A 23,974-nucleotide genomic window follows, 5' to 3' on the forward strand; every position below is an offset into this window, starting at 1 on the left:
TTGACTACTACTACTATTACGGACTGTTTGTTAGTCGTGTTAGGAGTGTTCAGCTCCGGCCCGATACTCTCGATGGCGAGGTTCTCTTCCGCTGCCTAATCCCTATTTAGGTTCGCCGGTGAAGTGAGGTGTTTTCCTCGGGTCGGGATGGGGATTTATTTTGGGGATTCTGGACGTGAAGGGTTGTAGATAGGAATAGTGATACTCAAATCCCTCCGCTACGTGACGCCGTGGTTGCCGTGTCGCCGTGGTCCCTGGGGGGCGCGCGAAATCATCGGGAAGTGAAACGCGCTGGGTGAGGGGATTCGGTGATTCGTCAAGGCCAAGTAAAGTGGGGGCTTGATTGAGATAGGATCATAGGTGGAAGCGGTTAGAATGGAGTTGTGTACTCCGTTTGGTTACTGGCAATAGTCTGGACTCTGACCGAGAGGGTTAGTCTGGGTAAGAAAGTGGACTAGGTCCCGGCGCGATTAGGGGGGAATGGTGGCATGTTACTGGTTCGGCGATTGGACTGGGACCAGGGGTGGCTATACTTGGTCTATACCTGGACTATACCAGCGGCGGTGCTGCAAAAGGGACGGGATATGTGGTTGCACGGTCAAAGCGGGGTGGTTACACTGAGCATAAATGGAATTGTGAATAGAAGGAAAGAAAGCAAGAAAGAAAGAAAGAAAGAATGGAGGGGAAAAGAATGAACATGCCAGTTAGACAGTTAACGTGTAGAATGTGAGGATGAGAATGTCGATATATCATGATGTTCTCATTCGACGGGGTGGGAAACAAGGCGGAGGCTGGTTCCGTGCGCCTCCCGAGGTCGATGAAGTCATCCCGGTTGAGAGAGACGAGAAGAGTGGAGCAGTACGGTCGTACTGTAGTATGATATAGTCGAGTAGAGTATAGTGTGGTAATCAGTAATAATCAGTTACTAACTATGACTATAGGTAATAGTGTGTACGAATATAATTAATACTCTAGTTAATACTATAGTATACGATAGTAAACTAGGGATGTATTATCCTGTATCTAAGAGTATACAGTGGGTATCCTATACACCGTCTACTATGATGATGTTACCCGTGCAAATGGAAGCCACGATTCCAGGCAAAACCATAATCGCGCTCTTTCCTCGTTTCCTTTCCAGCTGGAACCAAGTCCCAGTCCAACTTGCCCCTCCCCTGGTTTTATCATTTTCTGTTCTGCCCTGTCCTGCTTGCCTTCTTGGGAACGACACTTAAATACTTCTTCATTCCCCCCTCTTTTCATTCTTCCATTCATCATCTCCCCCTCCCATCCATCCCCCACTCTGCAAGATCAGCCACCCGCTCTTAGCACGTCACAAGACCTTTCCCCAGATCTTGTCTATCGGATCTGTCCTAGTCATCTTATCTTTGCTTCTTCTACCCCTCTTCACACTTCAGCCCTATCATCTTCATCCTCCATCATCATGGGTATGAAGGCGATTCACTTTGGCGGTGGTAACATCGGCCGTGGCTTTGTCGCCGAGTTCCTGCACACTGCAGGCTACGAGGTTGTCTTCATTGATGTCATGGACAGCATCATCAACGAGCTCCAAAATACCAAGTCCTACCAAGTCACCGAGGTCAGCGAGGGTGGTGAGACCACCAAGACCATCACCAACTACCGTGCCATCAACTCCAAGACCCATGAGCAAGATGTCATTCAAGAAATCTCCACTGCCGACATCGTCACCTGTGCCGTGGGTCCCAACATTCTGAAGTTCATTGCCCCCGTCATCGCCAAGGGCATTGATATCCGCTCAACCCCCAAGCCTCTGGCTGTCATTGCCTGTGAGAATATGATCGGTGCTACCGACACTCTCCGTGGCCACATCGAGTCCCACACCGACTCCGAGCGTCTCAAGACTATGGGCGAGCGTGCTCAGTACGCCAACTCTGCCATCGACCGCATTGTCCCCGCCCAGCCTCCTAACAGCGGCCTGAATGTGCGCATCGAGAAGTTCTACGAGTGGGTTGTCGAGAAGGCTCCCTTCGGCAGCGTTGGCCACCCAGACATTCCCGCCGTTCACTGGGTTGACCACCTGGAGCCCTACATTGAGCGCAAGCTGTTCACTGTCAACACCAGCCACGCCACCGCTGCCTACTACGGCCGCTACGCCGGCAAGAAGACCATTGCCGAGGCCATGCACGACTCTTACATCCGCGGTGTCGTCCGTGACGTGCTCAAGGAGACTGCCTCTCTCATCATTGACAAGCACGAGATCGAGGCTCAGGAGCAGCAAGACTACGTCGAGACCATCATCGCCCGTATCTCCAATCCTTACCTGGAAGACAGCGTCGAGCGTGTCGGCCGTGCCCCCATGCGCAAGCTTGGCCGCAAGGAGCGTTTCATCGGACCGGCCGCTCAACTTGCCGAGCGTGGCATGAAGTATGAGTCCCTTTTGGGTTCCGTCGAGATGGCCCTGCGTTTCCAGAACGTGGAGGGCGATGAAGAGAGCGTCGATCTCGCCAAGATTCTTAAGGAGAACTCGCCTGCCGACGCGACCGTCCAACTGACCGGATTGGAACGTACGCACCCATTGTTCTCGGCCGTTGTCAAGGTCGTGGACCAGGTGCAATCTGAGGCCAAGTATGTTATCCCCCTCCTCTCTACCTGCATCCCCACGCGGAGCAGACTCTACCCCCACTTTCTCCATGAATTTGCTAACATGTTGTTCTTCCTACAGGGAAACTGGCCAGCCCCGCATTTAGGCGCACTTGCACCATTCACATGGATTATATTTTACCTCGACAGCATGGGACTTGGCGAATACACGGCTTGTATTATGGAATTATGGAAATGGGAATGAGCCTCTTTTTCTTTTATGATTGTTTTGGTTTTTGGATATGAATTATGACCCCCCTTCACTACTGTGCAGTATGGATTAGCAACGGAATGAAACGTGTTTCAATATTTCTTAATAGTCGGTCATGGATGTATTACTTTACTGTATTGGGTTTAGTTCTGGCCGTAGTTCCCCGACCCATGCATTAGTGCCTGATGTACTCAGTACCTTGATAGGTAGCACTAACCCAGGTTCAGGTTCAGGTTCCTCAACCACATAATGTTCCTGACAGAGCCTGGCATTAGAATTGGCTGGAGGCCCTGCAGGTTTGCGGGTGCGGGATACCCCGGAGGAAATTGGATGTGGGTGGGGATGGGGATGGATTAGGCCTCGGTAAGGATTGCTCCGGAAGTGGATAGGACATGGAAGTGTTTAGCGTATCTCTTATCTTTGTGATTGAGAAGGAATGAAGGATTGTAAAATGAGATTTGAAGGATTGTCGGTATTGTGAGAGAATGGTTCGCATTTACTATGGTGTGGTGTGTAGATAGTAAAGTAGAATCCTGAATCTTGACTAGATGGGATGGGGACTAGGTTTGAATTTTTAGCCGGATGTGGCATGTTTCTTATCTGTAGTGTAAAGTGTCTGTTGAGCGTAGGGGGATTTAGACTTTGGACTTGGACGGAAATGAATTAATAGTGGGGTGTCATGTTAGATTGGTGGAAATTACTTTACAGCACATAAAGTAGTCATTGCTTTAGCCATAGTTAGCTGTCCAGTCTATGGTGGATGGTAGGTTATCCCCAGCCGTGGACATGAAGTAGTTGCTCAGACTATCCATCATGATAAGGCTTCCCTAGAATCTAACTGGCTAATTAGTTACTCCGCATGTGTTTCTCAGAGGATGCGGGGAAATGCAAATGAAAATAAAACCGTAGGAGCACGTTCTGGATGGATTGGTTCTCGGTGTTTTATTGTTTAGTTGGGTGTATCTCAAGGTTGTGCTACACTACTGTACATAATTTGGAGGATTTTTTATTGGTGGGTGAAATGGGGATATACTGTGCATATTTCCAGGATTGCAAATCCTGTCAGTGATATACCACGGCTTAGCTTTGTTGTAGAAAGTGAAGAGCATGTGCAGATGCTTTGATTATTATTGTGAGAGTTGGTTATGTTGCATAAAATCTTCTAGCCAGAGAGTAGTAGTGGACATCCCTGGCCAACTAGGGGAGTCATTATACATCATAAAGAGGTAAGATTGATCATATCGGAATTTTTCAGCCAGAGAGTGTAGTTCCTCAAAGACGTTGCCCGATTCAAGTGCCCACATCCTTACGACAATGTTGACTTATCTTTTCCCAGCTTTTTTAACATCTTGTCCACTGTATTATTCGAAACATTTGACAAGGCGAGGTATTCGGATTTTTTGATTTCCTTGGCGGAGTTCTCTCCTTCTCCAGGGCTATGAACCGCAAGTGTGTCTTTCATGACCTCTCTGTCCAAAATATCTTTAAAAATTTGTAGCTCGTCGTCGTTGAGTTTGAATTCTGAGTTGGCCTTGTCAATTTCTCTGTTAAGGCATGTTATAAGGCGCAGCTTCCTTCCATGGTCATCGTCCGCAGTAGTGATTGCGATTAGCACAAGGAGGCAGAAAAGGATAATGGGGCACTTCATTTTGTTTAGGCTTTATGCTGGAGGAGATAGGCTGTGGAAGAAACAAGGGTTGAAGAATTTAGTTTCATAAAACTGAGCAGCGAGTGGCGGAATGGCCAAGTATTAGATATCTAGAGAAATATCGTAAGGGATGATCTGCGGCAGCTTCAGAGCATTATGATATTTCTACTAAATGTCGACGATCTTAGATGATCTACTCGCGCGATCATAGTCGAGTGACGAAGCTGCCTTAATAGGAGAGGAGAAGCCGATCCATACTGACGATTGACGTAGAGGGTCGTGAGATACTGGACGATCTGCGCCATTCATTTCATAGTTCAAGTGGCTTGACTGCTTGAACAGAACCGTATATGCCGATCCGTGTGACCCTTTTGAGTCTACGGTAGTGGTAGTGTTACACGACTGAGGTCATAGATAGCAATCCAGCTACGAAATCACAACACTCAATTAAGTCAAATATTGATAAAGGCTGAAATTGCCTTTTTTTCCCCCTCAAACATGGCGAGTCACACTAAATAATAATATCAGATGATCAGGTTTTGAAAGAGTACATCTCTCTGATTCTACACATCTTAGGCAATAATAGTCACTATTGAACTATTTCACTGGGGGAAAAACCCAGTATAATAATCCCTCTTCCCAATCTCCACCCTCTCAGCCCTTAAAATCCCATAAGCAGTCGTAACATGGAAATAAACATTCGGCAACACAACCCGATGCGCATACCCCGCACAACTCATGTCAACAACGATCTCCGGCCCAAGCTGCGTCGGCTTCAAAACATCCGCTAACCCATTCACAGTCTCCTTATCTGCCTCATCCAGGGACTTCAACACCGTGTTAATGCGCTCGTAGCTCTGCGCAAAGGTTGTCGGGCTACCTTCGAATTTGACTGGTTCCCGGTTTGTTAGGCGGGCGACGAGGTTCTCGGAGAATTGGGTTGCGATCCGGATTTGGTCAGGGAGTGGATACATGTCCGGTGTTAGACGGGCGGAGAAGAAGGTTGCTTCGGTTTTGGCGGGGGAGGGGTCGTTGGAGGCTTTTTGGAGGATGTGGGTGAGGGTGCGGAGGAGGGATTGGAGGACGGGGATTGTGCCGTCGTAGAAGGTGTGAGTGGAGGTCATTTTGGTGGATTGGATTGAGTAGATGGATCCAGGTGTGGTCTGATTGAGAGTGTGAGGATAATAGGAGAGATTGAGGATTGTTTTGAGATTCGTGTTTATATGTAGAAATGTGTCCTTCCAGAGAGGTGGTGAGGTTAGAATTTGCTTGATTTGCAACGTCAGACGGAGTTTAACTAACTAGCCGAGAGACACCGAGTCGTTACATAAAAATGGGTCGCGTTGGGGGCCAAAAGGACGAGTGCGGAGAAAGTTGAATACGAGATATTATCATCTTCGGATTAGGACGCAATGCCACCTATGGACAGCTTCTAAACCATATTCCAGCTCAATGGTGAGGCATATAAACGGAGCTGGCTTCAGAAGCCACATTATCGCTTAGCTCTGAGCTCTTGGATTATCTACAAATCACAACGACTCGAATAAACAGGTTCCAATGTTGAGTAATCCACCCGGATATCACTGGAAGCCTCGCTCCCTCATTTTTTTTTACTATGCTATACTTCAATTCACCGGAACACGAACCTTCAGCCAATCATCCACCACCGCCATCGCAAGATCCCTCGAATCACCCAATCGAAGCCACAATTAAACACGCCCTTTAAACCTCTGTCCCTCAAAAGCACAGGCATGATAGGTCGGTAACACGGCATATAATCTTTCCGAATCAGTGCTAAATCCATGAATCAGGTTCTCTGCAATGGAGCCCGGGTTATCCATAAGATCGGCTGCGGCGTTGAAATTTGAGCCGTCGGGGTGATGACGGCTTGGATAATGGAGATGGAAGGTCCAGCTTACTTTAGGTGACTTTTGTCTGTTCCTAATAGGTGACGACGTGTGCACTGAACTGTGACGGGCTGGTCTATGTGACATGAGTTCTTCTATTCGAGGGAGCTCAAAGTCGTCTGTTGTTTTTGGAAGATGTCGAGACCTTTGATATCATTGCCCCCAGCCGCAATGGCCATCTGGTCGAGCGTGGTCGAGAAGTTAGTTGAAGAATTTGCATTTGTGTCTATAATTGTGGTGGTGATGAAGATAGAATGAAATACCTGGTTGTAGTTTAAGGCTATTTGAGTCACAGGAGATGAGCTACGCCACTTCTTCAGTACGCTGCTCTGGATTGATTGAGGTATGTTCTCAACTCTGATTGGATAGTCTCCCAGAAGTATTTCGAGATTCTGTTCTATGATTGGCCCGTCCCCGATCATTTCGTCTTCTGGGGCCAGTATATAGGAATATAGAGACTAACCCTTAAGCTACTGTAAGCATAGGCAAATCCCCGATCATGAATATACTGGCCACCTAAGAAAGCCTGATAGCTGATACGGGAAGATGTATATGTTTAGCATGGTCTTCGCGAGGCAAGTTAACAAACCTTCCATCAACATGATTCAAATTCGCACTCCACCAAGCCATCCTATAAGCCGGGGACTAGGAGGCTAGACACATCATCTAGGATACTCAGAGGTACCGAACGCTATATCGTCGGACCTATACAAAAGCTACCACCTGTGTTAACTCTCCGATTGCAAGGACGTGTCTGTGCAACTTACTCCAGACAGTAGATAGGCTCACGCCTTTTAATGGAAGGCAGGCTTTAAGCTGACCCTTTTCCGACGTAACCACTCGGATGTAACCCCCCATTCTATTTGGACTCTGTTGCGATATGAGGCATAAAATGACCGGGGGGAAAGCAGAAGTAGGAGGTGGATTGCTAGAGCACCTCGTGTGCAAGAGCTAATTCTCCGATGTCTACAATTTCGGATTTAAAATGGTGCAAAATTGAACATCGCTAGCTGTATAAAGTCGTAGGTTTTACCACCTCTGGATTGGTTCAGTTATATACTCCATTTTTCCCCACGAGTTACTACAGCCATGTTATTCTGATCATTCATATCACATAACTCTTAATCTCTAGGAACATTCAATATGCACACCCTCAAGTATGTCCTTCTCGCCATCTCTGGTGCAAGCCTTGTCTTCGCCAGTGCACCCCCGACTTTGACAAAACGCGCATCCTGGGTTGCAGCTTTCTACAAAGTATGTTCAGCTCTCGACTTACATTCTCAAACACTATATCAACCTAGTCTCCTAGAATAGTTGCTCCAAATCCGTCTCCCGGGAAAAGTCGTCGGCTCCGGTGAAAGAGCCTGCAGTCCTGTCGACGGTGCTGATTGTTTGAATGGAAGCCCGGACTTTCGTAGCGGATACATGGTCTGTGCCTATCATGGGGCGAATTGTGATGGATGGAGGACGGGTCTGGGTGACTCGGGGCTCTCTGGGCATGCTGTTATTTATGAGAATGGCTACGTTCAGTCTATTGTAAGTTGTTCTTGAGTGTTTAATTGATGTCTATTTCTATGCTCATTTTTTGGTTAGAACTCGTATAAGGTTATTTCGTCTGGGTCGTGCTAAGTTTCTATATCGAGCTAGTTGTAGCTCGGTTAGGGATAGTCACTGTAGTTATCCTATTATAGCCAATTCGCTGGTTGAGTGATAACGGCAGAGCATGAATTTTAAGCCTATACTTACTGTTGTTTGGCCATGTAACTACATTGAAGTACAAAATTTCCATAGTGTCATGTAAATCCCAAACTAAGAATGGATTTATGTTACTTGGGTAGCAATAGATCATCTAGAAGATCACGTAGCGTAACGATGGAGGACGGTAACTTTGATTGGTTTAGCCGTTAAAGGAGCTGTACATTGAAAGCCTCCTTGATAGATAGAGTATGTCAACACAACACCTTCTTTACAACTTGCTATCCTTCCAATCAGGCTTCCTCTTCTCCACAAAAGCCTTAAGTCCCTCCTTAATATTCTCCCCCTCATACAACCGCCGCACCCACGTCTCATTCAACATAACAGTCCCCTCCTCAGCACCGATCCCCTCCCATCCCAACTTAATCCCCTCCCGACTAACAAGCACAGCATCAGGACTATTCCCCGCAATCTCCGAAGCAACCTGCACTGCCCGTTCAACCACCTTCTTCGAAACAGCATCATCATCGAGTTTACCCCCAGCGCCCACACAATCATCCACGTTAACCACTTCATTGATCAGTCCCCATTTCTCTGCTTGTGCGGCAGAGTATGCCCGACCCGTCAGCGCCATCTCCATAGCCCGCTGTTTACCGACTGTTCGGACGAGACGGGGCAAGGCACCGGCCAGCGCGACGACTCCGCGCTTCACCTCGGGGAGACCCAGTGAGACGCGGGAGGCGGCGATGACCAGGTCAGAGTTGATCATCATTTCGGCGCCGCCGCCGAAGCAGAGGCCGTTGATGGCGCTGAGGACGGGTTTGCGGCCCTTGCGGCGGGATAGACCGCCAAAGCCGGAGGCTGGCATGGGGGATTTGGTGGTGTTTGATTGGGTGCTTTTGTTCCATTCTAAGAGGTGGTTAGATATGTTTTTGAAAATATATCGAGGATGTTTTGAATGTGTTAGACGGGCAAAACGGGGCAAAATGTTAGTTGCTGCGATAGTATATTACCTTTCAAATCCGCCCCGGCGCAAAAAGCTCTCCCCTTTCCGGTTAAGATACCGACCCGCAGACTGGGCTCATCATCCATCCATTCCCACACCTCGTGCAGCTCTGCATTGCCCTGTGAGTTGATGCAGTTCAGGTCGCGTGGCCGGTTGAGAGTCACTAGGAGGACGTGCGGAGCTGGGAAAGACAGCAGGGCATATTGGGTGGTTGGGGGTGGACGGGCGAAGTTTGGCATTGCTGCGGCTTGGGAAGATTTTTGAGGTTAGTGGGGTTTTTGGGCGAGTGTTGTATGAGGTTGTACAAGAGAGTTGAATTTTTGAGGTCAAGATGAAAGGAGGTTTGTAGGAGATTAGGAGTAAATGAGTGGGGGTTGGAGAGATCCCCGGCTGTTATTGCGGAGAAGAGAGTTGGAGATGCCGAGGGCCGATGTGGAGGTGAACCGGCACTGGTTGGAAGCAAACTGGAGTTCTGTCAGCCAACCTACTCGGATTCAAGATGATTACCGATCATTCTTCGAACCTTGAGTATATTGCGGCTTTGAACTTGTGTACCATAGATTCCTCATTAATCACATTTCATTACCACCAAATCTTGTTTATAGTACGCGAAGTAATATCTAGCTAGATGCCGAGGTGTACTGCCAAGCAAACTATGGCTGACTCTGTTTCTACTACTTGTACCAAAAAAGGCTACAAGCAGCATTTTATTATAATAATAATAATCATCATAATAATAATATCCAAACGGTCGGTTCAACCTGCAATACCTTCCAGGCTCCCTCGGTTTACGAACACAAACAAATAGACACCTTCCGTCGTGCAATTCCCCTTGTCCCCAAGTAAACGCCAAGGAAATCAAAAACGCTCCCGCAGCAAATCACTGGTAGATGTGAATATCCAGTTGGATAAGAAGAAGAATCAAACAAATCGATCTCTCTTGCATTGGTTGACTACATCTTGTTGATCCATCCGCTGTGCACCATGAAGTCGTAGATCCGGCTTGTCTTATTGCCCTCGATCTGGGGATGAATTAGCAAACACTCAAAAGGACAAAGGATCATTAGACCAGAGAAAGGGATAGTCTCACCTTGCAGATTGTACGGGCATCCTTTTTCTTCAGGCTGCCGCCCTGCTTCATGGCCTCTTTCAATAGGGTCTCCTTAACGACCAGGTACGGCTTAGGCATAAGATGCAGCACGTTGCACACTTCGATCTCTTCTGGGGTGAGCAGGTGAAGATCGGCCGCGCGGTCACTGTCCAGTTTCCATGGTGGGACTCCGCTGAGTGGCTGCACGATAAACTTAGTCTTCACCGGCGGTGCGGGCACAGCATCACCATTCGTCGCAAACATCAGGTCAAAGTCATTCATAGGCATATTGGCGGGATCAGGCTGCTTGTGAGGGTTGGCAGCCTTTTGAAGTCGAAGAGGCAACTCAGGGGTCGTGAGCTGGTTCGAGGAAGGCGGGGGATCAGCGGCTTGGGCTTGCTTGGGACGCGGGGTGGCAAAGCGATCAAACGATCCTTGAGGAACCATCCGCTGAGCACGCTGTTGCTTGTCCTGCTCAAACCTCTCACCGGCTTTGAGGTCACCGATGCCCATTTGCCGCCACTCCTGCAACTGTGAGATTGCCAAACGCAAATTGTGCTCATACTCCAGCCCCTTGTTCAGGTCATCAAAGTCCTTGTTATTCATCATGCGTGCCAACGGCTTGGCTTTGTGCAACAGGTCGCGCTCTTCTTTCGTGCGCTTCTTCTCCAGCGCGATGTTCTTGCGGTATTCCAACAAGTTATGCTCGAAGAGCACCTTCTTACGCTCTGTACGTGCCGTCAACCGCGAGTTGTAAATATCAACTACGGTCATCTTCAGCTCGGTCTCTGCATCAATCTCCCCGTTGGGGCCGATGCCAGCTCCGGGCTCGAAGGTCATGTGTTGCACCGCCTCCTCAGCATCATTGAGGAACTCAGTCTCAAACTCCAAACGACCAGGCATATATCCTTGCACTTCGTGGCATGCCGGTACACTGGCAGTTGGCTTTTGCTTAGGTGTTGTTGGTGGCGCCGCCTTGGCTGCCTCTTTGCGCTCTTCAATCCGACGCTTTTTACGCATCTGGAATTCTTCCTTTGAGATCGCATCTTGGAGGCTTCTATCCTCAGGATCGGCTCGATCGGGGAGTGGGAAGTTCGAGCTGTTCACATATGTGTCGATGTAATGGTCGCGTACCTCATCCTTAGTGCGGTAACCACCAATGTGGTCAGCGATATCGGCCCACGAGCCCAGACCATAAATCTCAGCTCCCTCAAGCAGGAGAAGCTCCTCATCCGCACCCCAGTCCGGCTGGAAGATCGGGACGGAGTTCTGTTCGATGACTTGGAAGGGGTGTGTAGGCGGGTCGTGGTTCTTGGAGCTCTCACCAGCGGCGAAGCAGGGGACACAGAGGTCGTATTCATGACAGGAAGGATGCGCGCAGGAAATTCTGACCTAAAAGATGAGTCGCAAGTCAGTCATCTGAATCTTCCGATTGCTTTCATCGTTTGATGTGTTGAGGTGAGCATACTGTTGATGTGACGTCGACCGAGCACACGTCGCAGTGGAACTTGGTGCCAGCTTCCGTGCCGCGTGAGGCGGTCTTTTTGCGTATTACACCCATCGATCCTTGACCGTTTTCATCCTCCACTAAATCCGATGCCGTCGCGAAATCCCAAAATCGCCCTCCAGAGATCTGAGAGGGCAACCACGGATGTTGGTTGAGCTGAGTTGGGTGAGAGGGGGCGGTTTCCGGGCCAAGGTGAGATCCTGGGGTAGAGATCTCCGCAGACCGGGTGGGGAGATGTTCCGAAACAGCGATGGAATTTACCAGGCAAAACTGGGCGAATGTGGTATTATCTGGTACGATTGCGGATGGTTGATGCTTGCCAAACGATTGGTCGTGATAAAATGACTCGATATTGTCTGGTATGGCGCGTTGTGGTTCCATTTTGGTGACCCTCCCTTCGCAAAGAGAAGTGTGGCGCCGGGTTGCACTGCCTCATTAGTGTGGCTGGTGCCTGCTCCATTCAGGAGACATGGGACTTATTAGTCAGCTTAGTAATCTGTGCGCAGCCCCTCTGGTAATACCGGTATTGTTATCAGGCACGGCCCTACGAGAGACTCAGCCAATCAGAGATCATAATCTGGTAATTGCTCGTAATTCTGATGACAGTCTGTCCGGCCTGAGGCCTCCAACGGGCTTCCCCTCCCGAGTTGCCCTCTCCTCTTACTTCTTCGATCAACCCTGAGGTCGTGGATTCTCTCATCTGGATCTTCCCCCTTTTCACTTTTGTGCTTTCTCTTCCGTCATTTCATATCCCCCTTCCCCGGTGCGTACAGAAGGTAAGCGTGGTTGTCGGTAATCGTGGCTTCTCGGCTGCGTGGCGCTGATCCTGTGTGGTCCCGGCCTCCATTATTTTGGGAACTTCGATGTTGACTTGTTGGTGGTTCAGGCTGTCTAACACAAACGCACTGCGGTCGACCCTCTTGGATCTTGATTCTCGTCTGCTCTGCGGTTCACTGGCCTTGACACCGCCATCATGTCCTGGAAGCTCACCAAAAGTATGTTCAGTTGGTCTCCCTATCTCTCCTTGTCCCTGTTACCCCCTCATCCCTCATTCCCCCTCGAAATGAGGGCCGCATGCCCCCCTCTCCACGGGGGGCATGTGAGGCTGGTATAACCTCGGTGGCAACCGCTAATTACTCTTTCTCTTAGAACTCAAGGAGACGCATCTGGCGCCCTTGACCAACACATTTGGTCGCTCATCCTCGACCTCCACAATCAAGGGTGATTCCAATGGCGCTGCTGGGGACGAGACACCGGTCGCTCCCCAGGCCCCCAGTGTCACTCCCACAGGTTCCATAAATGGCATTGGTATGGCATTCGATAAGGGGTAAAGTAGCAATTGAGTTTCATGGCTAATTTCTTACCCCGCAATGGTATAGCTGCCTCAGAGTCGCTCGTGTCTCCGCCCGTTGCCCCCGTGAAACCGGGCATCCTTATTGTGACCCTTCACGAAGGCACAGGATTTTCCTTGTCTCCTCATTACCAGCAAATCTTCAACTCCCATTTCCAAAATAACTCGTACGCGCCATCATCTTTGCGTCCGAGCACTTCTTCCTCGTCACACTCTTCCCACGGGCAAGCGGGCTCCTTCGTGCAGTCCACCCGGCCGCAGTCCACTAGCGGAGGCTTGAACGCTGCCCCGACTATCCACGGCCGTTATTCCAACAAATATCTCCCTTACGCCCTTCTTGATTTCGAAAAGAACCAGGTTTTCGTGGATGCCGTGTCGGGTACTCCCGAGGCCCCCTTGTGGGCGGGTGACAGCACTGCGTTCAAGTTTGATGTGTCCCGGAAGACCGAGCTGAACGTCCAGCTGTACCTCCGCAACCCAGCCGCCCGACCTGGCGCCGGTCGGAGTGAAGATATCTTCTTGGGTGCTACCAAGGTCCACCCCCGCTTTGAAGAGGCCGGCCAACCATATGTGGAGGATCCGAAGCTTAGCAAGAAGGAGAACCAGAAGGCGGCTGCCGCTCATGCGGAACAGGAACGTACCATGGGCCAGCTGGGTGCTGAGTGGCTGGACCTCCAGTTCGGTAGCGGCTCCATCAAGATCGGTGTGTCTTTCGTGGAGAACAGACAACGCAGTCTGAAGATGGAAGACTTTGACTTGTTAAAGGTCGTTGGCAAGGGAAGTTTCGGTAAAGTAATGCAGGTCATGTACGTCACTCTTGGCACGGTCTTTGTTTCATGTCAATCATTTTAACCGATTGCTAACCACTGTTTTATGAATCATGTAGGAAGAAAGATACCGGCCGGATCTACGCCCTCAAGACGATCCGCAAGGCTCACATCATCTCCCGATCCGAAGTCACCCACACCCTGGCAGAGCGATCTGTGCTGGCACAGATCAACAATCCTTTCATCGTTCCTCTGAAATTCTCCTTCCAGTCGCCGGAAAAGCTGTATCTTGTTCTGGCATTCGTCAATGGTGGAGAGTTGTTCCATCACCTGCAAAGGGAACAGCGATTCGATATCAATCGCGCCCGATTCTACACTGCAGAGCTGTTGTGTGCGCTTGAATGCCTGCACGGCTTCAAGGTCATCTACCGTGACCTTAAGCCCGAGAACATCCTCCTCGATTATACCGGTCACATCGCCCTCTGCGATTTCGGTCTCTGCAAATTGGACATGAAGGATGAGGACCGGACAAACAGTGAGTCGAAGCACTTTCTCATAATTCATCTCTCTCGGGCCTGTTTCGCTAACCAAATTTAGCCTTCTGTGGTACTCCTGAGTACCTTGCCCCCGAGCTGCTGCTTGGTAATGGATACACCAAGTCTGTCGATTGGTGGACACTCGGTGTTTTGCTCTACGAGATGTTGACGGGTCTGCCGCCGTTCTACGATGAGAACACCAATGAGATGTACCGCAAGATTTTGCAGGAGCCCTTGACCTTCCCCAGCAGTGACATTGTTCCCCCAGCTGCTCGGGATCTTCTTACGCGCCTGCTCGATCGCGATCCTCAGCGTCGCCTTGGTGCCAACGGTGCCGCAGAGATCAAGTCGCACCACTTCTTTGCTAACATTGACTGGCGCAAACTGCTTCAACGGAAGTACGAGCCCAGCTTCCGTCCCAATGTGGTATGTACACAAGAACCCAATCTTTTACTGAATCACTATCGCTCATTCTTTTTGTTCAGGTGGACGCTCGTGATACCGACAACTTTGACAAGGAGTTCACTGGCGAAATGCCCCAGGACTCCTACGTCGAAGGCCCTGCCCTATCCTCGACCATGCAGCAACAATTTGCTGGATGGTCTTACAACCGTCCAGTGGCTGGTCTCGGCGATGCGGGCGGCAGTGTCAAGGACCCGTCCTTTGGCAGCATCCCGGAGTAAAAGCAGGATCTCCTCCGGGCTACTACTAGCCTCAACAATTAGATCGAGAAATGAAAGGTGCGCGAGAAGGGCTTCATAGACACGATTCTCCTTTTGTACTGTGTTTTGTCTTGGTCCGCATACCACCAATCTTGATCATTTTCTTAGCTTTGTCCCAAGTTCCTCGCTTCCTCTCCCATGTTCTTTCTTGTTCCTCCCACCTCCCCCTTCATCACAAGGAGTCTGCGGCATTTTACTTCGAGGGTCTTTAACAGTTTCCGAGGCTGCACTGTTTGTTTCTGTTTCTTCCCTTGTCCTCGTCCCTTCTCATGCCTCACCACCCATGAGCGCTCTGGTTTGTCTTTTACCATTCCCATCTCAGCGTTCACCAACCCCAACACAGGCAGGTTCCTTTGCGCCCTTGTTTTCTCAACTTTTCTGTTTGATATTCTCAAGCGGTCATTACCTGTCTACTCGTGTCGTTTCTCTTGGTATCCGGTCCATTTTTCGGGTGCGAGATGTTCAATCCTTGGACAGAGTCTCGACGGACAACGCCAAGTCAATTTTACACTGGAATAAGATCATCATCCTTTAAATTGGATTTCATAGCGTAGCTGATTACATATACTCGGGGTCACCTAATTGACTCCTGCTGTCTAGAGTGGGCATCGGTACGTCCCCATGCTGCAAGCCTCCACGAACAACCTCACGCATGGCTTTCAACACAGAACCTAGAAAATACACTTGGGCAACCTCCAAGGCAAGAGACTTCATCATTGTATCTATCATTCAATCTCCGGCATTTCCCGCCAAGAAATGAAAACCTGTCACAGCGGGATTGGGATTACAGCAATAAAAAAAAAAGACCAAAATGGAACATGAAGAGGAATAAAAAAAATGAATAAAAACGAACAAGAAATGTCGGACACACGTTAAGACGCCGCTCGCGATTCAGCATTCAACAACCGATTTCGTCAATCGGAATCGGAATCGGAAACAAATAATAAAAAAGGGTAAATGCTCTATTCAACGCATTCTCGAGCCGTAACTGCCTTTGAATACAAACCGATCGATCTCCTCCGACAGATCCTTTTACTCCTCATCCTCAGCCTCATCCTCATCCTCAGCCTCATCCTCAGCCTCCTCCTCGGCCTCGGCCTCAGGTTCGTCTTCGGCTTCGGCTTCCTCCGCGGGGGCGCCGTTCGTGGCGGTCTCCTTCTCGTCATCGCCGTTGATATCGATCAAAGACTCGGATGAGGGGGGCTCGGGGACGACGCCCTCCTTCTCGAGGCGGATATACTCATCCCATTCGGGGAAGAGGTCGTCATCAGTGGAGATGATATCGGGGGCACCGGGTGGGACACCGATGAGGCGGGCCACCTTGGCCTTGCCCGCGCCCTCGAGGGAGGTCTTCCACTGGACAACAAGTTCGGGGGCACGAGAGGGCTTGTAGGTCTGAGCGAAGAGGACGGACTCGGCGAGGCGGTTGGTCTTCACGAGCAGGTCGATGCAGCCGTCCACGTCACCCCGGGACCAGAGTGTAGAGAAGGCGACGTTGTGCAGACCGGAGTCGGAGGCCTGGGCGGCCAGGGAGCGGAGACCCTCCCGGTTGTTGGAGGCAGTGTGCAGCAACAACAGGGAACCCACGTCCTTGGCGTGAGTGAAGCATTCCTGGGCCAGAGCGAGATTCCAGCTAGACAGGGCGGCGTCGCCGATGGCCTTCCACTTGTGCTCGACGTTAGCGACGCGAGCAATCTCGAGAGCTGTCTCGAGATCATTGAGAGACAAAGCTAGATCAAATCGGTGCTGTAATCAAACAAGTTAGTGAGATATGGTACAGATTGAGGAGATGATCCCGCAATTGGCGGACTTGCCTCTGGATCAGTTGCGACTTCAAGGGCCTGCTCCTTGTACCCTTGTCCCTCAAGGAAACGGGCAATCTTATTCATCTGGTCCTCAGGAACATCCTGGAGCACCTCGGCAGCAGCCTCGGTCTCATTCCGGAGGATGAGTGTCTCGTACTGGAGCACAGCGAGAGACAGAGCGAAGGAAACAACATTGACGTCCTTGTCGGCCAGGTAGATCCGTCCATCGCGGGGAAGATAGCCAAGGAGATACATAGGCTGGTCGAAGTGGGAAATGGTGTAGGTCTGATCACCCACAAGGTAGTTGAGGCGGTTGGTAGAGTTGGTGTAGATGAAGCAGTCACCAACCCACTCTCCGGTGCGAACAGTCTCGTTGATGGTAGCGACGAGCTCCATGGCCGCCTCAACACCATCCTCATCAGCCTCGCCATTGTTCATGCCCTCGATATAAGCTTCGCGAGAGTAGCGAAGAACGTAGAATGCATCCTCACAAGCGAGCGTCACCAACTCGCCAGACTCAGACCAATGAACCTATAGATAGAGGTTAGCTGACAGGTCTCGAGGGCAGCGCGAATAAACTTACGGATTTGGGGTCGGCCTCAATTCGGCGGACGAGGTTGCCAGACTCCCAATCGAACAGGCCAATGCCACCTTGGCCCTTAACACCGAGCAACACACCATCGCTAAGACCCTCCGCTTGGAATCCAACATCGAGACCACCAGGCTGCTCCTTGAAGTTCTTGAAGATCTTGACACTCGTTGCGGACTCACGGATGGCGTAATCATTGCTGTTGTCCTTGGAGCCCCAGGCGAAGTCCAGAGCGGAACCGAAGGCCTTGTTACGCCAGGCGAGAGCAGTATAAATAATATACTCTCCATCTCCACAAACGGAGACAAATCTGCCGTTAGGGTTATGCGAAAGTGTCTGGGGGTAGACCTCGCACTGTCCAAGGTCCTTTGTGGGGAGTGAAATGGGTTCCCCGTCCTTCACGCTAGCATCGCCCTTGATCACGGTAGAAACAACCTCGCTATGCCTGGCATAGATAACCTTTCCAGATCCATCCATTGAGACAGCGGGCTCCTCGCGACCCATCTTCACAACAACGGCACCATCATCGAAACCCATTGCGATTCCTTGCCGGCCTTGCTGGTAGGAGACACACCATGCCCGCTCCAGACCATAGCTGAGTGACTGCTCCAGACGATAGGTGTTGGCGTGCCAGATCTTAATTGTGCCATCTTCGGAACCGGAGATGATGACTGGAAGCTCGGGGTGGTAGCAAGCGAAAGACACATTGCTGGTGTGGCCTTCGAGAGTCGCAATGAGTGCCTTGGTGGTGTAATCCCAGATCTAGTAATTTTCAGGTCAGTACGCTTGTCGTTCCAACGAAGGTTCCAGTTCAATACTTGCTTACCTTGACAGTCTTGTCATCCGAGGTGGTAAGGAGGTATGGCTTGTCCGAGCCGGGGTAGTAATCCACGTGGTTCACACCTTTCGTCTCGTGGGCCTCCAGTGTGAAATTGGCGTGAGGGGAGCCGAGGTTCCAGATCTTTACGGTCCGATCCAAGCAGGCTGTGGCGAAAGTGTTTGTATCCTTCGGGTTGATGGACATACCCATCACGTAGTGGCTGTGACCCTCGAAGACCTGAACGCATTTCCAACCCTTCTCCCAGTCCCACAATCGCACGGTCATATCATCACTGGCGGTCAAAACGTAAGGCTGAGTAGGGTGAACAGCAATTGAACGAATGTAGTCCGGGTGAGCTTCGAAGGAGGTGATCTTTTCGGAGGTGTTGTAATTGTAGACACGGAGCTGGAAGTCATCCGAACCGCAGACAATCCAGTTCTTCCGCGCAATGAATCGACCGGCGCGGACGGGGACATCGGTGAGTTCGAATGTTTTGATGATGGACTAGGAAAGCCAGGTGTTAGCTATGCCAGGATCAGAGCAGCACAGAAGGCCTACCTGTGACTCGTATGACCAAATGTAGACGTGACCTGTTGGCGCGAAATTAGTCCATCTAGCACATCAGAGGTACCTCGCAGTTCCTCTTCCTAGACATACCGCTGTAAAGAGTAGTCAAGATCCATGGCTCCGTAGGGTGGAAGTCTATGATGCGAATAATAGTTAGATCGGTCTCGTTCAATTCCATGCGCACGAGCAAGTCATGAGCTTACCGATTCCCTTTACCCGCTCGGAGCGGGCAAAAAGCTGCCTCTGTAAGACACCAGTCCGTCAGCAATCCGCTCAATTTCATATTGCTGCATCTGCATCGCTATAGCATCTTCGGCCAGGCAGCTAAAGCCACCGCAATGTCTGTGTCTGCGTACCTTGACGTCGAGCCGCATGTTGTGTGGGGGGTGAGAGGAGTGTTTGTGTGGCGCGGTGTTGGGCCTGTGAGAGCGAGGGCGATTCCACGAGCCGCTCAGACAGCCCGAGTAAAGAGCGGTAAACGGGCCTCGAATTCAAAGAAGAGTATTTCGAGAATCACAAAGATTTCTCGTCTGGGGGAGAGCTGGAGGTCATTCAGGGACAATGTATGTGTCCACAAGGGATTCCCGCCGCCCCTCACCGCCTTCCGGGCGATTCGAGGCTCCCGCCGCATGGCTGTTGACCATGACCGCAGAGCAGAGTAAATAGCAAACGACTTGGAGAGTCAATGGCATTGAAATTAAGCCTTGTGCAATCTATATTTGTTTCTAGTTGATTCAACGTACACTGCTATTCAATTGCAGCCATATATCCCACAGTCAAAGCAATTTGAGGCAGAACTATAGTAACGCCCCATAGTAATTACATACTTCCGCATCTATGGAAACCCCCTGTCTCACCGCGCATATATCTTGCTTACTAGGTACTGGGACCATTGTTATATCCATGCGCGAGCGCAGCTACTGGGTTTCTGGGTGAAGACGCCGCCAATATAGGAGAAATTGGAACAGAACAAAAAAGTATTGGAACAACCTGCCCTCTAATAAATACAGAAACCGGGCCTTAAGCCCTTTTGAAAATCGCTTTAGTTTCCGCGCTCGAAATAAGTCCACTGACCAGGGACCGGCTTCTCCTCTAGCTCCTCCCAGCTGTATAACTTGTCAGTATACTGAAACAGAACTGCGAAATCAATGGCTTGTGGATACTCACACTTTAGCCTTGTAAAGCTCATCGGTCAGCTTGAGCTCTGCCTCAGCAACCTGGATGACCTCCTCGATGAGACCGGCACCGATCTTCTGCTCAATCTCGGACACCCTAAGGAACGGTGTTAGTTTATGAATAGATGACTGTCCGCCTAAATGAACCAGTCCACTTACTGCTCGGCCTCAAGGGCGGGCTCATTCTCCCAGGACATGTGAGACTCGTAGTGGTCTGCCTCAACCTTGGCGGCGGTAGAGCTGGACTCCTCGAGGATCTTCTGCCACTCGGCGGCTTCTTGCGGGGTACGGGCAGGACCCTCGGTCGTGCTAGACATGCCCTCGCCGTCCCATTCCTCGCCACGAGCATTGTCACTGCCATCGGCCTGCTGTGAGCCAACGTAGGCGAATGTGCCGTCAGAGCGCTGGAGCTGGGCGAATCGCTCGGGCTCGGCTCCAACAGTCTTCTTGACGCGCTCCAACCATTGCTCGAAACCCGGGGGCTTCTGCGACTCGACAATCTGGAGACGGTGGCGAGTCAGGGCTTCGACGGACTGGCGGTAGGCGGAGGACTCCGGGAAGTTAGACAGCTTCTGGAGGGTGGTGGTGTAGAGGTAGATCAGAGTCGGACGGGGGCTCGGGTGGGTGGTCAGGCCAGTCAATCCGGTGGGAGTGAAGGGCTCCAAGTACCGGGGCTTGACATTGGCCAAAAGCCGAAGTGTAGACCGCATTATGGCGTAGGGTAAAGGAGGAATTGAGGTTGGCAGCGCAAGTTGGGCCAGGGTGATGATGGAAAGGGAAGTCGAAGTCGGCCCGGAACGGATAAACTTGGGATCCCTCTCTCCAAGGCCAGACCTGGCAAGGGGAGCCACCTTTTCCTCCCTTATCTACACACACGCGCGCGCAAAAGTCTTATTTCTTTCGGACGCTGTGTTGTCTAATCTTATTCTTCTCAGGGCTCGGGGATTGGTCGTGCTTCCCGGTTGCTCTTTTTTCCTTTTTGGCTGGTTGACCAGCGTTCAACTTGAGCAAGTTTCGCCCCCCGTCCGATGTGCCACCTGTGACATTTCCGCGATCCTCCCTTTTTCGACCAACGTCTCTCGTTTTCAATTCAGCACCAGAGCCTCTCCCGGGGCTCGCCTACTCTCTCTTGGTTTCGTACCCGAGGTTTGAACCTCCTTTTCGATCACAATGAAGGTTTCCTGGTTTGGGTGGTCCCTCCTTTCACTGTTGGCCGTGCCTACATTAGCCGCGCCTTCAGAGTCGGGGACAAAGGTCGGCAACCGACTGGAAAAGCGCCGGAATAACCGTGGAATCGATGCCGAGGAACCCTCGATCTTTAATGGACTCGACGTGCCGCCGTTGCTCCAGTTGACGCCCGACAACTACGAGGAGCTGCTCAAAGATGGAACTTGGTCAGTGCCTTTCAGCATTGCAGAGCATCATCACAATTCTGCTTGCGACAATACTAACTATCGACAGGCTCGTCAAGCACTATTCGCCAACATGCGCCCACTGCAGAAAGGCTGCGCCTGCCTATCAGACCACATATGAGTACTACTATGTACGTGATCAGCGAGGAGTGTATCAATCAGGGTCTTCCAGCTAACATGCAACTATAGACTTCTAATCCCCTTTCTCCATCATCCGCCAAATCCCCCGACCCAAAGTCTCTGAATGGTTTTACCAAGTACTACAACTTCCACTTCGCTTCCATGAACTGTCTGGCCCACGGAGACCTGTGTGAGAAACTTGGTATTGGCGCATACCCGATCTTCGCGTTCTACGAGGAAGGTGTTCAAAAGGACAAGCATGTTGGTGCCAAATCGGTCGCGGACCTGAGCAAGCTTATTGAAGAGAAGCTCGAGGCGATCAGGCCTGGCTCTCGTCCCCCACAGGGCATTAAACTGCCCGAGGTTGGCGCACCTGGCGTCGACTCCTCCGCTGAACCCGACTCTCCCGTTGCCAAAGACAAGGATCCTCAGGCCGGCGCCCTGGCTGGCGAGAAGCAAAATGACCTGGTTGCCCAAAAGGCAGCGGACGCGTCTAGTGCGATGGAGACCAGCAAGCCGGGTAGCGTTGTCACTGTCAAGACCAAGCACAATGGACCTCCCCCTAACCCGCAAGGCCTTTCCGTCCCTCTCACTGCTGAGAGCTTTCAGAAGCTTGTAACTACGACTCAAGATCCGTGGTTCATCAAGTTCTACGCTCCCTGGTGTGGACACTGCCAGGCTATGGCTCCTAACTGGAAGGAGATGGCCAAGGAGATGAAGGATACTCTGAACATTGGTGAAGTTAACTGTGAAGTCGAGACCCGCCTGTGTGCGGATGCTCGAGTTGACGCATACCCCACCATCTACTTCTTCCGTGGCGGTCAGAGAGTCGAGTATACCGGTCTCCGTGGCCTGGGTGATCTACTCTCCTACACCAAGAAGGCTGTTGGCCCCGGTTCCGAGATTGAGGATGTCGATGCGGCCACTTTCAAGGAGTTGGAAGAGACCGAGGAGGTTCTTTTCTTGTATTTCTATGACCACGCGACCACCTCGGAGGATTTCAGGGCTATGGAGCGCCTCACACTCAGCCTTGTGGGTCATGCTCGGATCGTCAAGACTAGCAGCGCCGCTCTCGCCGAGCGCTTCAAGATCTCTACTTGGCCCCGCCTTCTGGTTGTCCGTGACACTCGGCCAAATTATTACAATGCTCTAGCCCCCAAGGATATGCGGGACTTCCGCCAGATGCTGTCCTGGATGCAGACTGTCTGGCTGCCGATCGTTCCGGAGCTCACAGCTTCGAATGCCCGGGAGATCATGGATGGCAAGTTCGTCGTGCTTGGCATTCTCAGCCGCCGCCGCTCCGACGATTTCAAGCAGTCCAAGCGTGAATTGAAGGAAGCTGCCTTTGAGTGGATGGACAAGCAAATTCAACTCTTCCGGCTGGAGCGCTCGGAACTCCGTGATGCCAAGCAGCTGCGTATTGAGGAAGCTGATGACCGCAATGACCAGCGCGCACTCCGGGCTGCGAAGAACATGCGTATTACTATCCGTGAGGATGAGAAGAAGCCTGTCGCATTCGCCTGGGTGGATGGTGACTTCTGGGAGCGCTGGCTGCGTACCACCTACGGTATTGATGTGGAACAAGGTGATCGTGTGATCATCAACGACGAAGATGTAATTTTTTCTCTCTTTGCCGTTTTTATCGGAAGTCCTGATGCTAACTTATTGCAGAACCGTCGTTACTGGGATACTGCCTCTAGCGGAGCTATGATTATGGCCTCGCGAACCTCCATCCTTGAGACCATCCCTCTCGTCATCGCATCCCCGCCTAAGCTGTCCCCCAAGTCTACTATCGGCACTTTCGAGACTTTCTTCTTCTACACTCGCTCTTTCCTCAGCAGCCACCCTATCCTCTTCTTCGTTTTCCTTGGTATTACCGTGGCTGTTGTCACCATCATCGGACGTGGACGACTCCTGCGCCGCGTTACCACCCGTGGTGGTATTATTGGCAATGCCAATGGCAGCGGTGGTTTCTTCCACCTCGATGGCAAGGAGGGATTCCTGAACGGAGGCTCGACCGGAAAGGTCGATTAATGAGACGCATGTACAGATCTGGTGTTTGGATGCGTTATTATAATTTCTTCACCTGTATTTGATTGATTCCAGGCTGTTTTTTTTTCTTTTTCCTGTGGTTTGTTTCCTGCTCCATACGGTTCTCCCATGAATCTTTTGTATGCCGACTTTGGGGGAGTTGAAGCACATATTTCCTAGTTCTGTTCTCATCCCTTTCTAGCTCGAATCCATGAAATTCTAGAAGATGATATGGCCTGTCTATAGATGTAGTTAAAGTGGCTCTATACTTCCTCTGCACAGAGTAGTGACACTTGATTGAACCAATCATGTGGCCTCCCAATGGTCGGGGCCCTTGAAGTCACGTGATCCCCACCCGGTTTTCGTCGACCACGATGTTGCAGCTCCGGTCCT

At 50.8% G+C, this 23,974-nt stretch overlaps 9 protein-coding genes across 9 annotated transcripts; 4 read left to right on the forward strand and 5 right to left on the reverse strand.

The window, feature by feature from the left end:
* Positions 1 to 1,444: 1,444 nt before the first annotated feature.
* N7473_005766 (mannitol-1-phosphate 5-dehydrogenase) lies at positions 1,445 to 2,729 on the forward strand (the record flags this gene model as incomplete). The annotated part of the gene is made up of 2 exons (XM_057151706.1): positions 1,445 to 2,607; positions 2,705 to 2,729. The coding sequence occupies 2 exons, from the start codon at positions 1,445 to 1,447 to the stop codon at positions 2,727 to 2,729; spliced, it is 1,188 nt and encodes a 395-aa protein (XP_057009511.1).
* Positions 2,730 to 5,083: 2,354 nt separating this feature from the next.
* N7473_005767 (DUF1993 domain-containing protein) lies at positions 5,084 to 5,605 on the reverse strand (the record flags this gene model as incomplete). Its single annotated transcript, XM_057151707.1, has 1 exon — positions 5,084 to 5,605. The coding sequence occupies one exon, from the start codon at positions 5,603 to 5,605 to the stop codon at positions 5,084 to 5,086; it is 522 nt and encodes a 173-aa protein (XP_057009512.1).
* Positions 5,606 to 7,531: 1,926 nt separating this feature from the next.
* Positions 7,532 to 8,017, forward strand: N7473_005768 (uncharacterized protein; the record flags this gene model as incomplete). Its single annotated transcript, XM_057151708.1, has 3 exons — positions 7,532 to 7,642; positions 7,703 to 7,924; positions 7,982 to 8,017. The coding sequence occupies 3 exons, from the start codon at positions 7,532 to 7,534 to the stop codon at positions 8,015 to 8,017; spliced, it is 369 nt and encodes a 122-aa protein (XP_057009513.1).
* A 337-nt stretch (positions 8,018 to 8,354) lies between these two features.
* Positions 8,355 to 9,328, reverse strand: N7473_005769 (enoyl-CoA hydratase/isomerase family protein; the record flags this gene model as incomplete). Its single annotated transcript, XM_057151709.1, has 2 exons — positions 8,355 to 8,992; positions 9,097 to 9,328. The coding sequence occupies 2 exons, from the start codon at positions 9,326 to 9,328 to the stop codon at positions 8,355 to 8,357; spliced, it is 870 nt and encodes a 289-aa protein (XP_057009514.1).
* A 418-nt stretch (positions 9,329 to 9,746) lies between these two features.
* adaB (chromatin-binding transcription regulator ADA2) lies at positions 9,747 to 12,067 on the reverse strand (the record flags this gene model as incomplete). Its single annotated transcript, XM_057151710.1, has 3 exons — positions 9,747 to 10,111; positions 10,180 to 11,571; positions 11,648 to 12,067. 3 exons carry the CDS (start codon positions 12,065 to 12,067, stop codon positions 10,043 to 10,045), a joined length of 1,881 nt encoding a protein of 626 aa, XP_057009515.1. The 3' UTR covers positions 9,747 to 10,042.
* A 592-nt stretch (positions 12,068 to 12,659) lies between these two features.
* Positions 12,660 to 15,598, forward strand: N7473_005771 (serine/threonine-protein kinase; the record flags this gene model as incomplete). Its single annotated transcript, XM_057151711.1, has 6 exons — positions 12,660 to 12,681; positions 12,836 to 12,994; positions 13,066 to 13,843; positions 13,924 to 14,339; positions 14,402 to 14,766; positions 14,826 to 15,598. The coding sequence occupies 6 exons, from the start codon at positions 12,660 to 12,662 to the stop codon at positions 15,021 to 15,023; spliced, it is 1,938 nt and encodes a 645-aa protein (XP_057009516.1). The 3' UTR covers positions 15,024 to 15,598.
* A 158-nt stretch (positions 15,599 to 15,756) lies between these two features.
* On the reverse strand, positions 15,757 to 19,378 carry N7473_005772 (coatomer subunit beta'). The gene is made up of 8 exons (XM_057151712.1): positions 19,200 to 19,378; positions 19,047 to 19,086; positions 18,934 to 18,978; positions 18,835 to 18,866; positions 18,283 to 18,780; positions 17,451 to 18,218; positions 16,877 to 17,398; positions 15,757 to 16,808 (listed from the first exon to the last, which is right to left on the reverse strand). Exons 1-8 carry the CDS (start codon positions 19,215 to 19,217, stop codon positions 16,095 to 16,097), a joined length of 2,637 nt encoding a protein of 878 aa, XP_057009517.1. The 5' UTR covers positions 19,218 to 19,378; the 3' UTR covers positions 15,757 to 16,094.
* A 507-nt stretch (positions 19,379 to 19,885) lies between these two features.
* On the reverse strand, positions 19,886 to 20,728 carry N7473_005773 (complex I NDUFA5 subunit family protein; the record flags this gene model as incomplete). The annotated part of the gene is made up of 3 exons (XM_057151713.1): positions 19,886 to 19,949; positions 20,011 to 20,115; positions 20,178 to 20,728. 3 exons carry the CDS (start codon positions 20,726 to 20,728, stop codon positions 19,886 to 19,888), a joined length of 720 nt encoding a protein of 239 aa, XP_057009518.1.
* Positions 20,729 to 20,896: 168 nt separating this feature from the next.
* On the forward strand, positions 20,897 to 23,804 carry N7473_005774 (putative disulfide isomerase). The gene is made up of 4 exons (XM_057151714.1): positions 20,897 to 21,412; positions 21,480 to 21,561; positions 21,620 to 23,164; positions 23,222 to 23,804. Exons 1-4 carry the CDS (start codon positions 21,189 to 21,191, stop codon positions 23,582 to 23,584), a joined length of 2,214 nt encoding a protein of 737 aa, XP_057009519.1. The 5' UTR covers positions 20,897 to 21,188; the 3' UTR covers positions 23,585 to 23,804.
* Positions 23,805 to 23,974: the final 170 nt, after the last annotated feature.

The sequence above is a fragment of the Penicillium subrubescens genome (assembly GCF_028828155.1).
Source record: "Penicillium subrubescens strain IBT 31985 chromosome Unknown utg000004l_segment0_segment0, whole genome shotgun sequence".
Classification (NCBI taxonomy): Eukaryota; Fungi; Ascomycota; class Eurotiomycetes; order Eurotiales; family Aspergillaceae; genus Penicillium; species Penicillium subrubescens.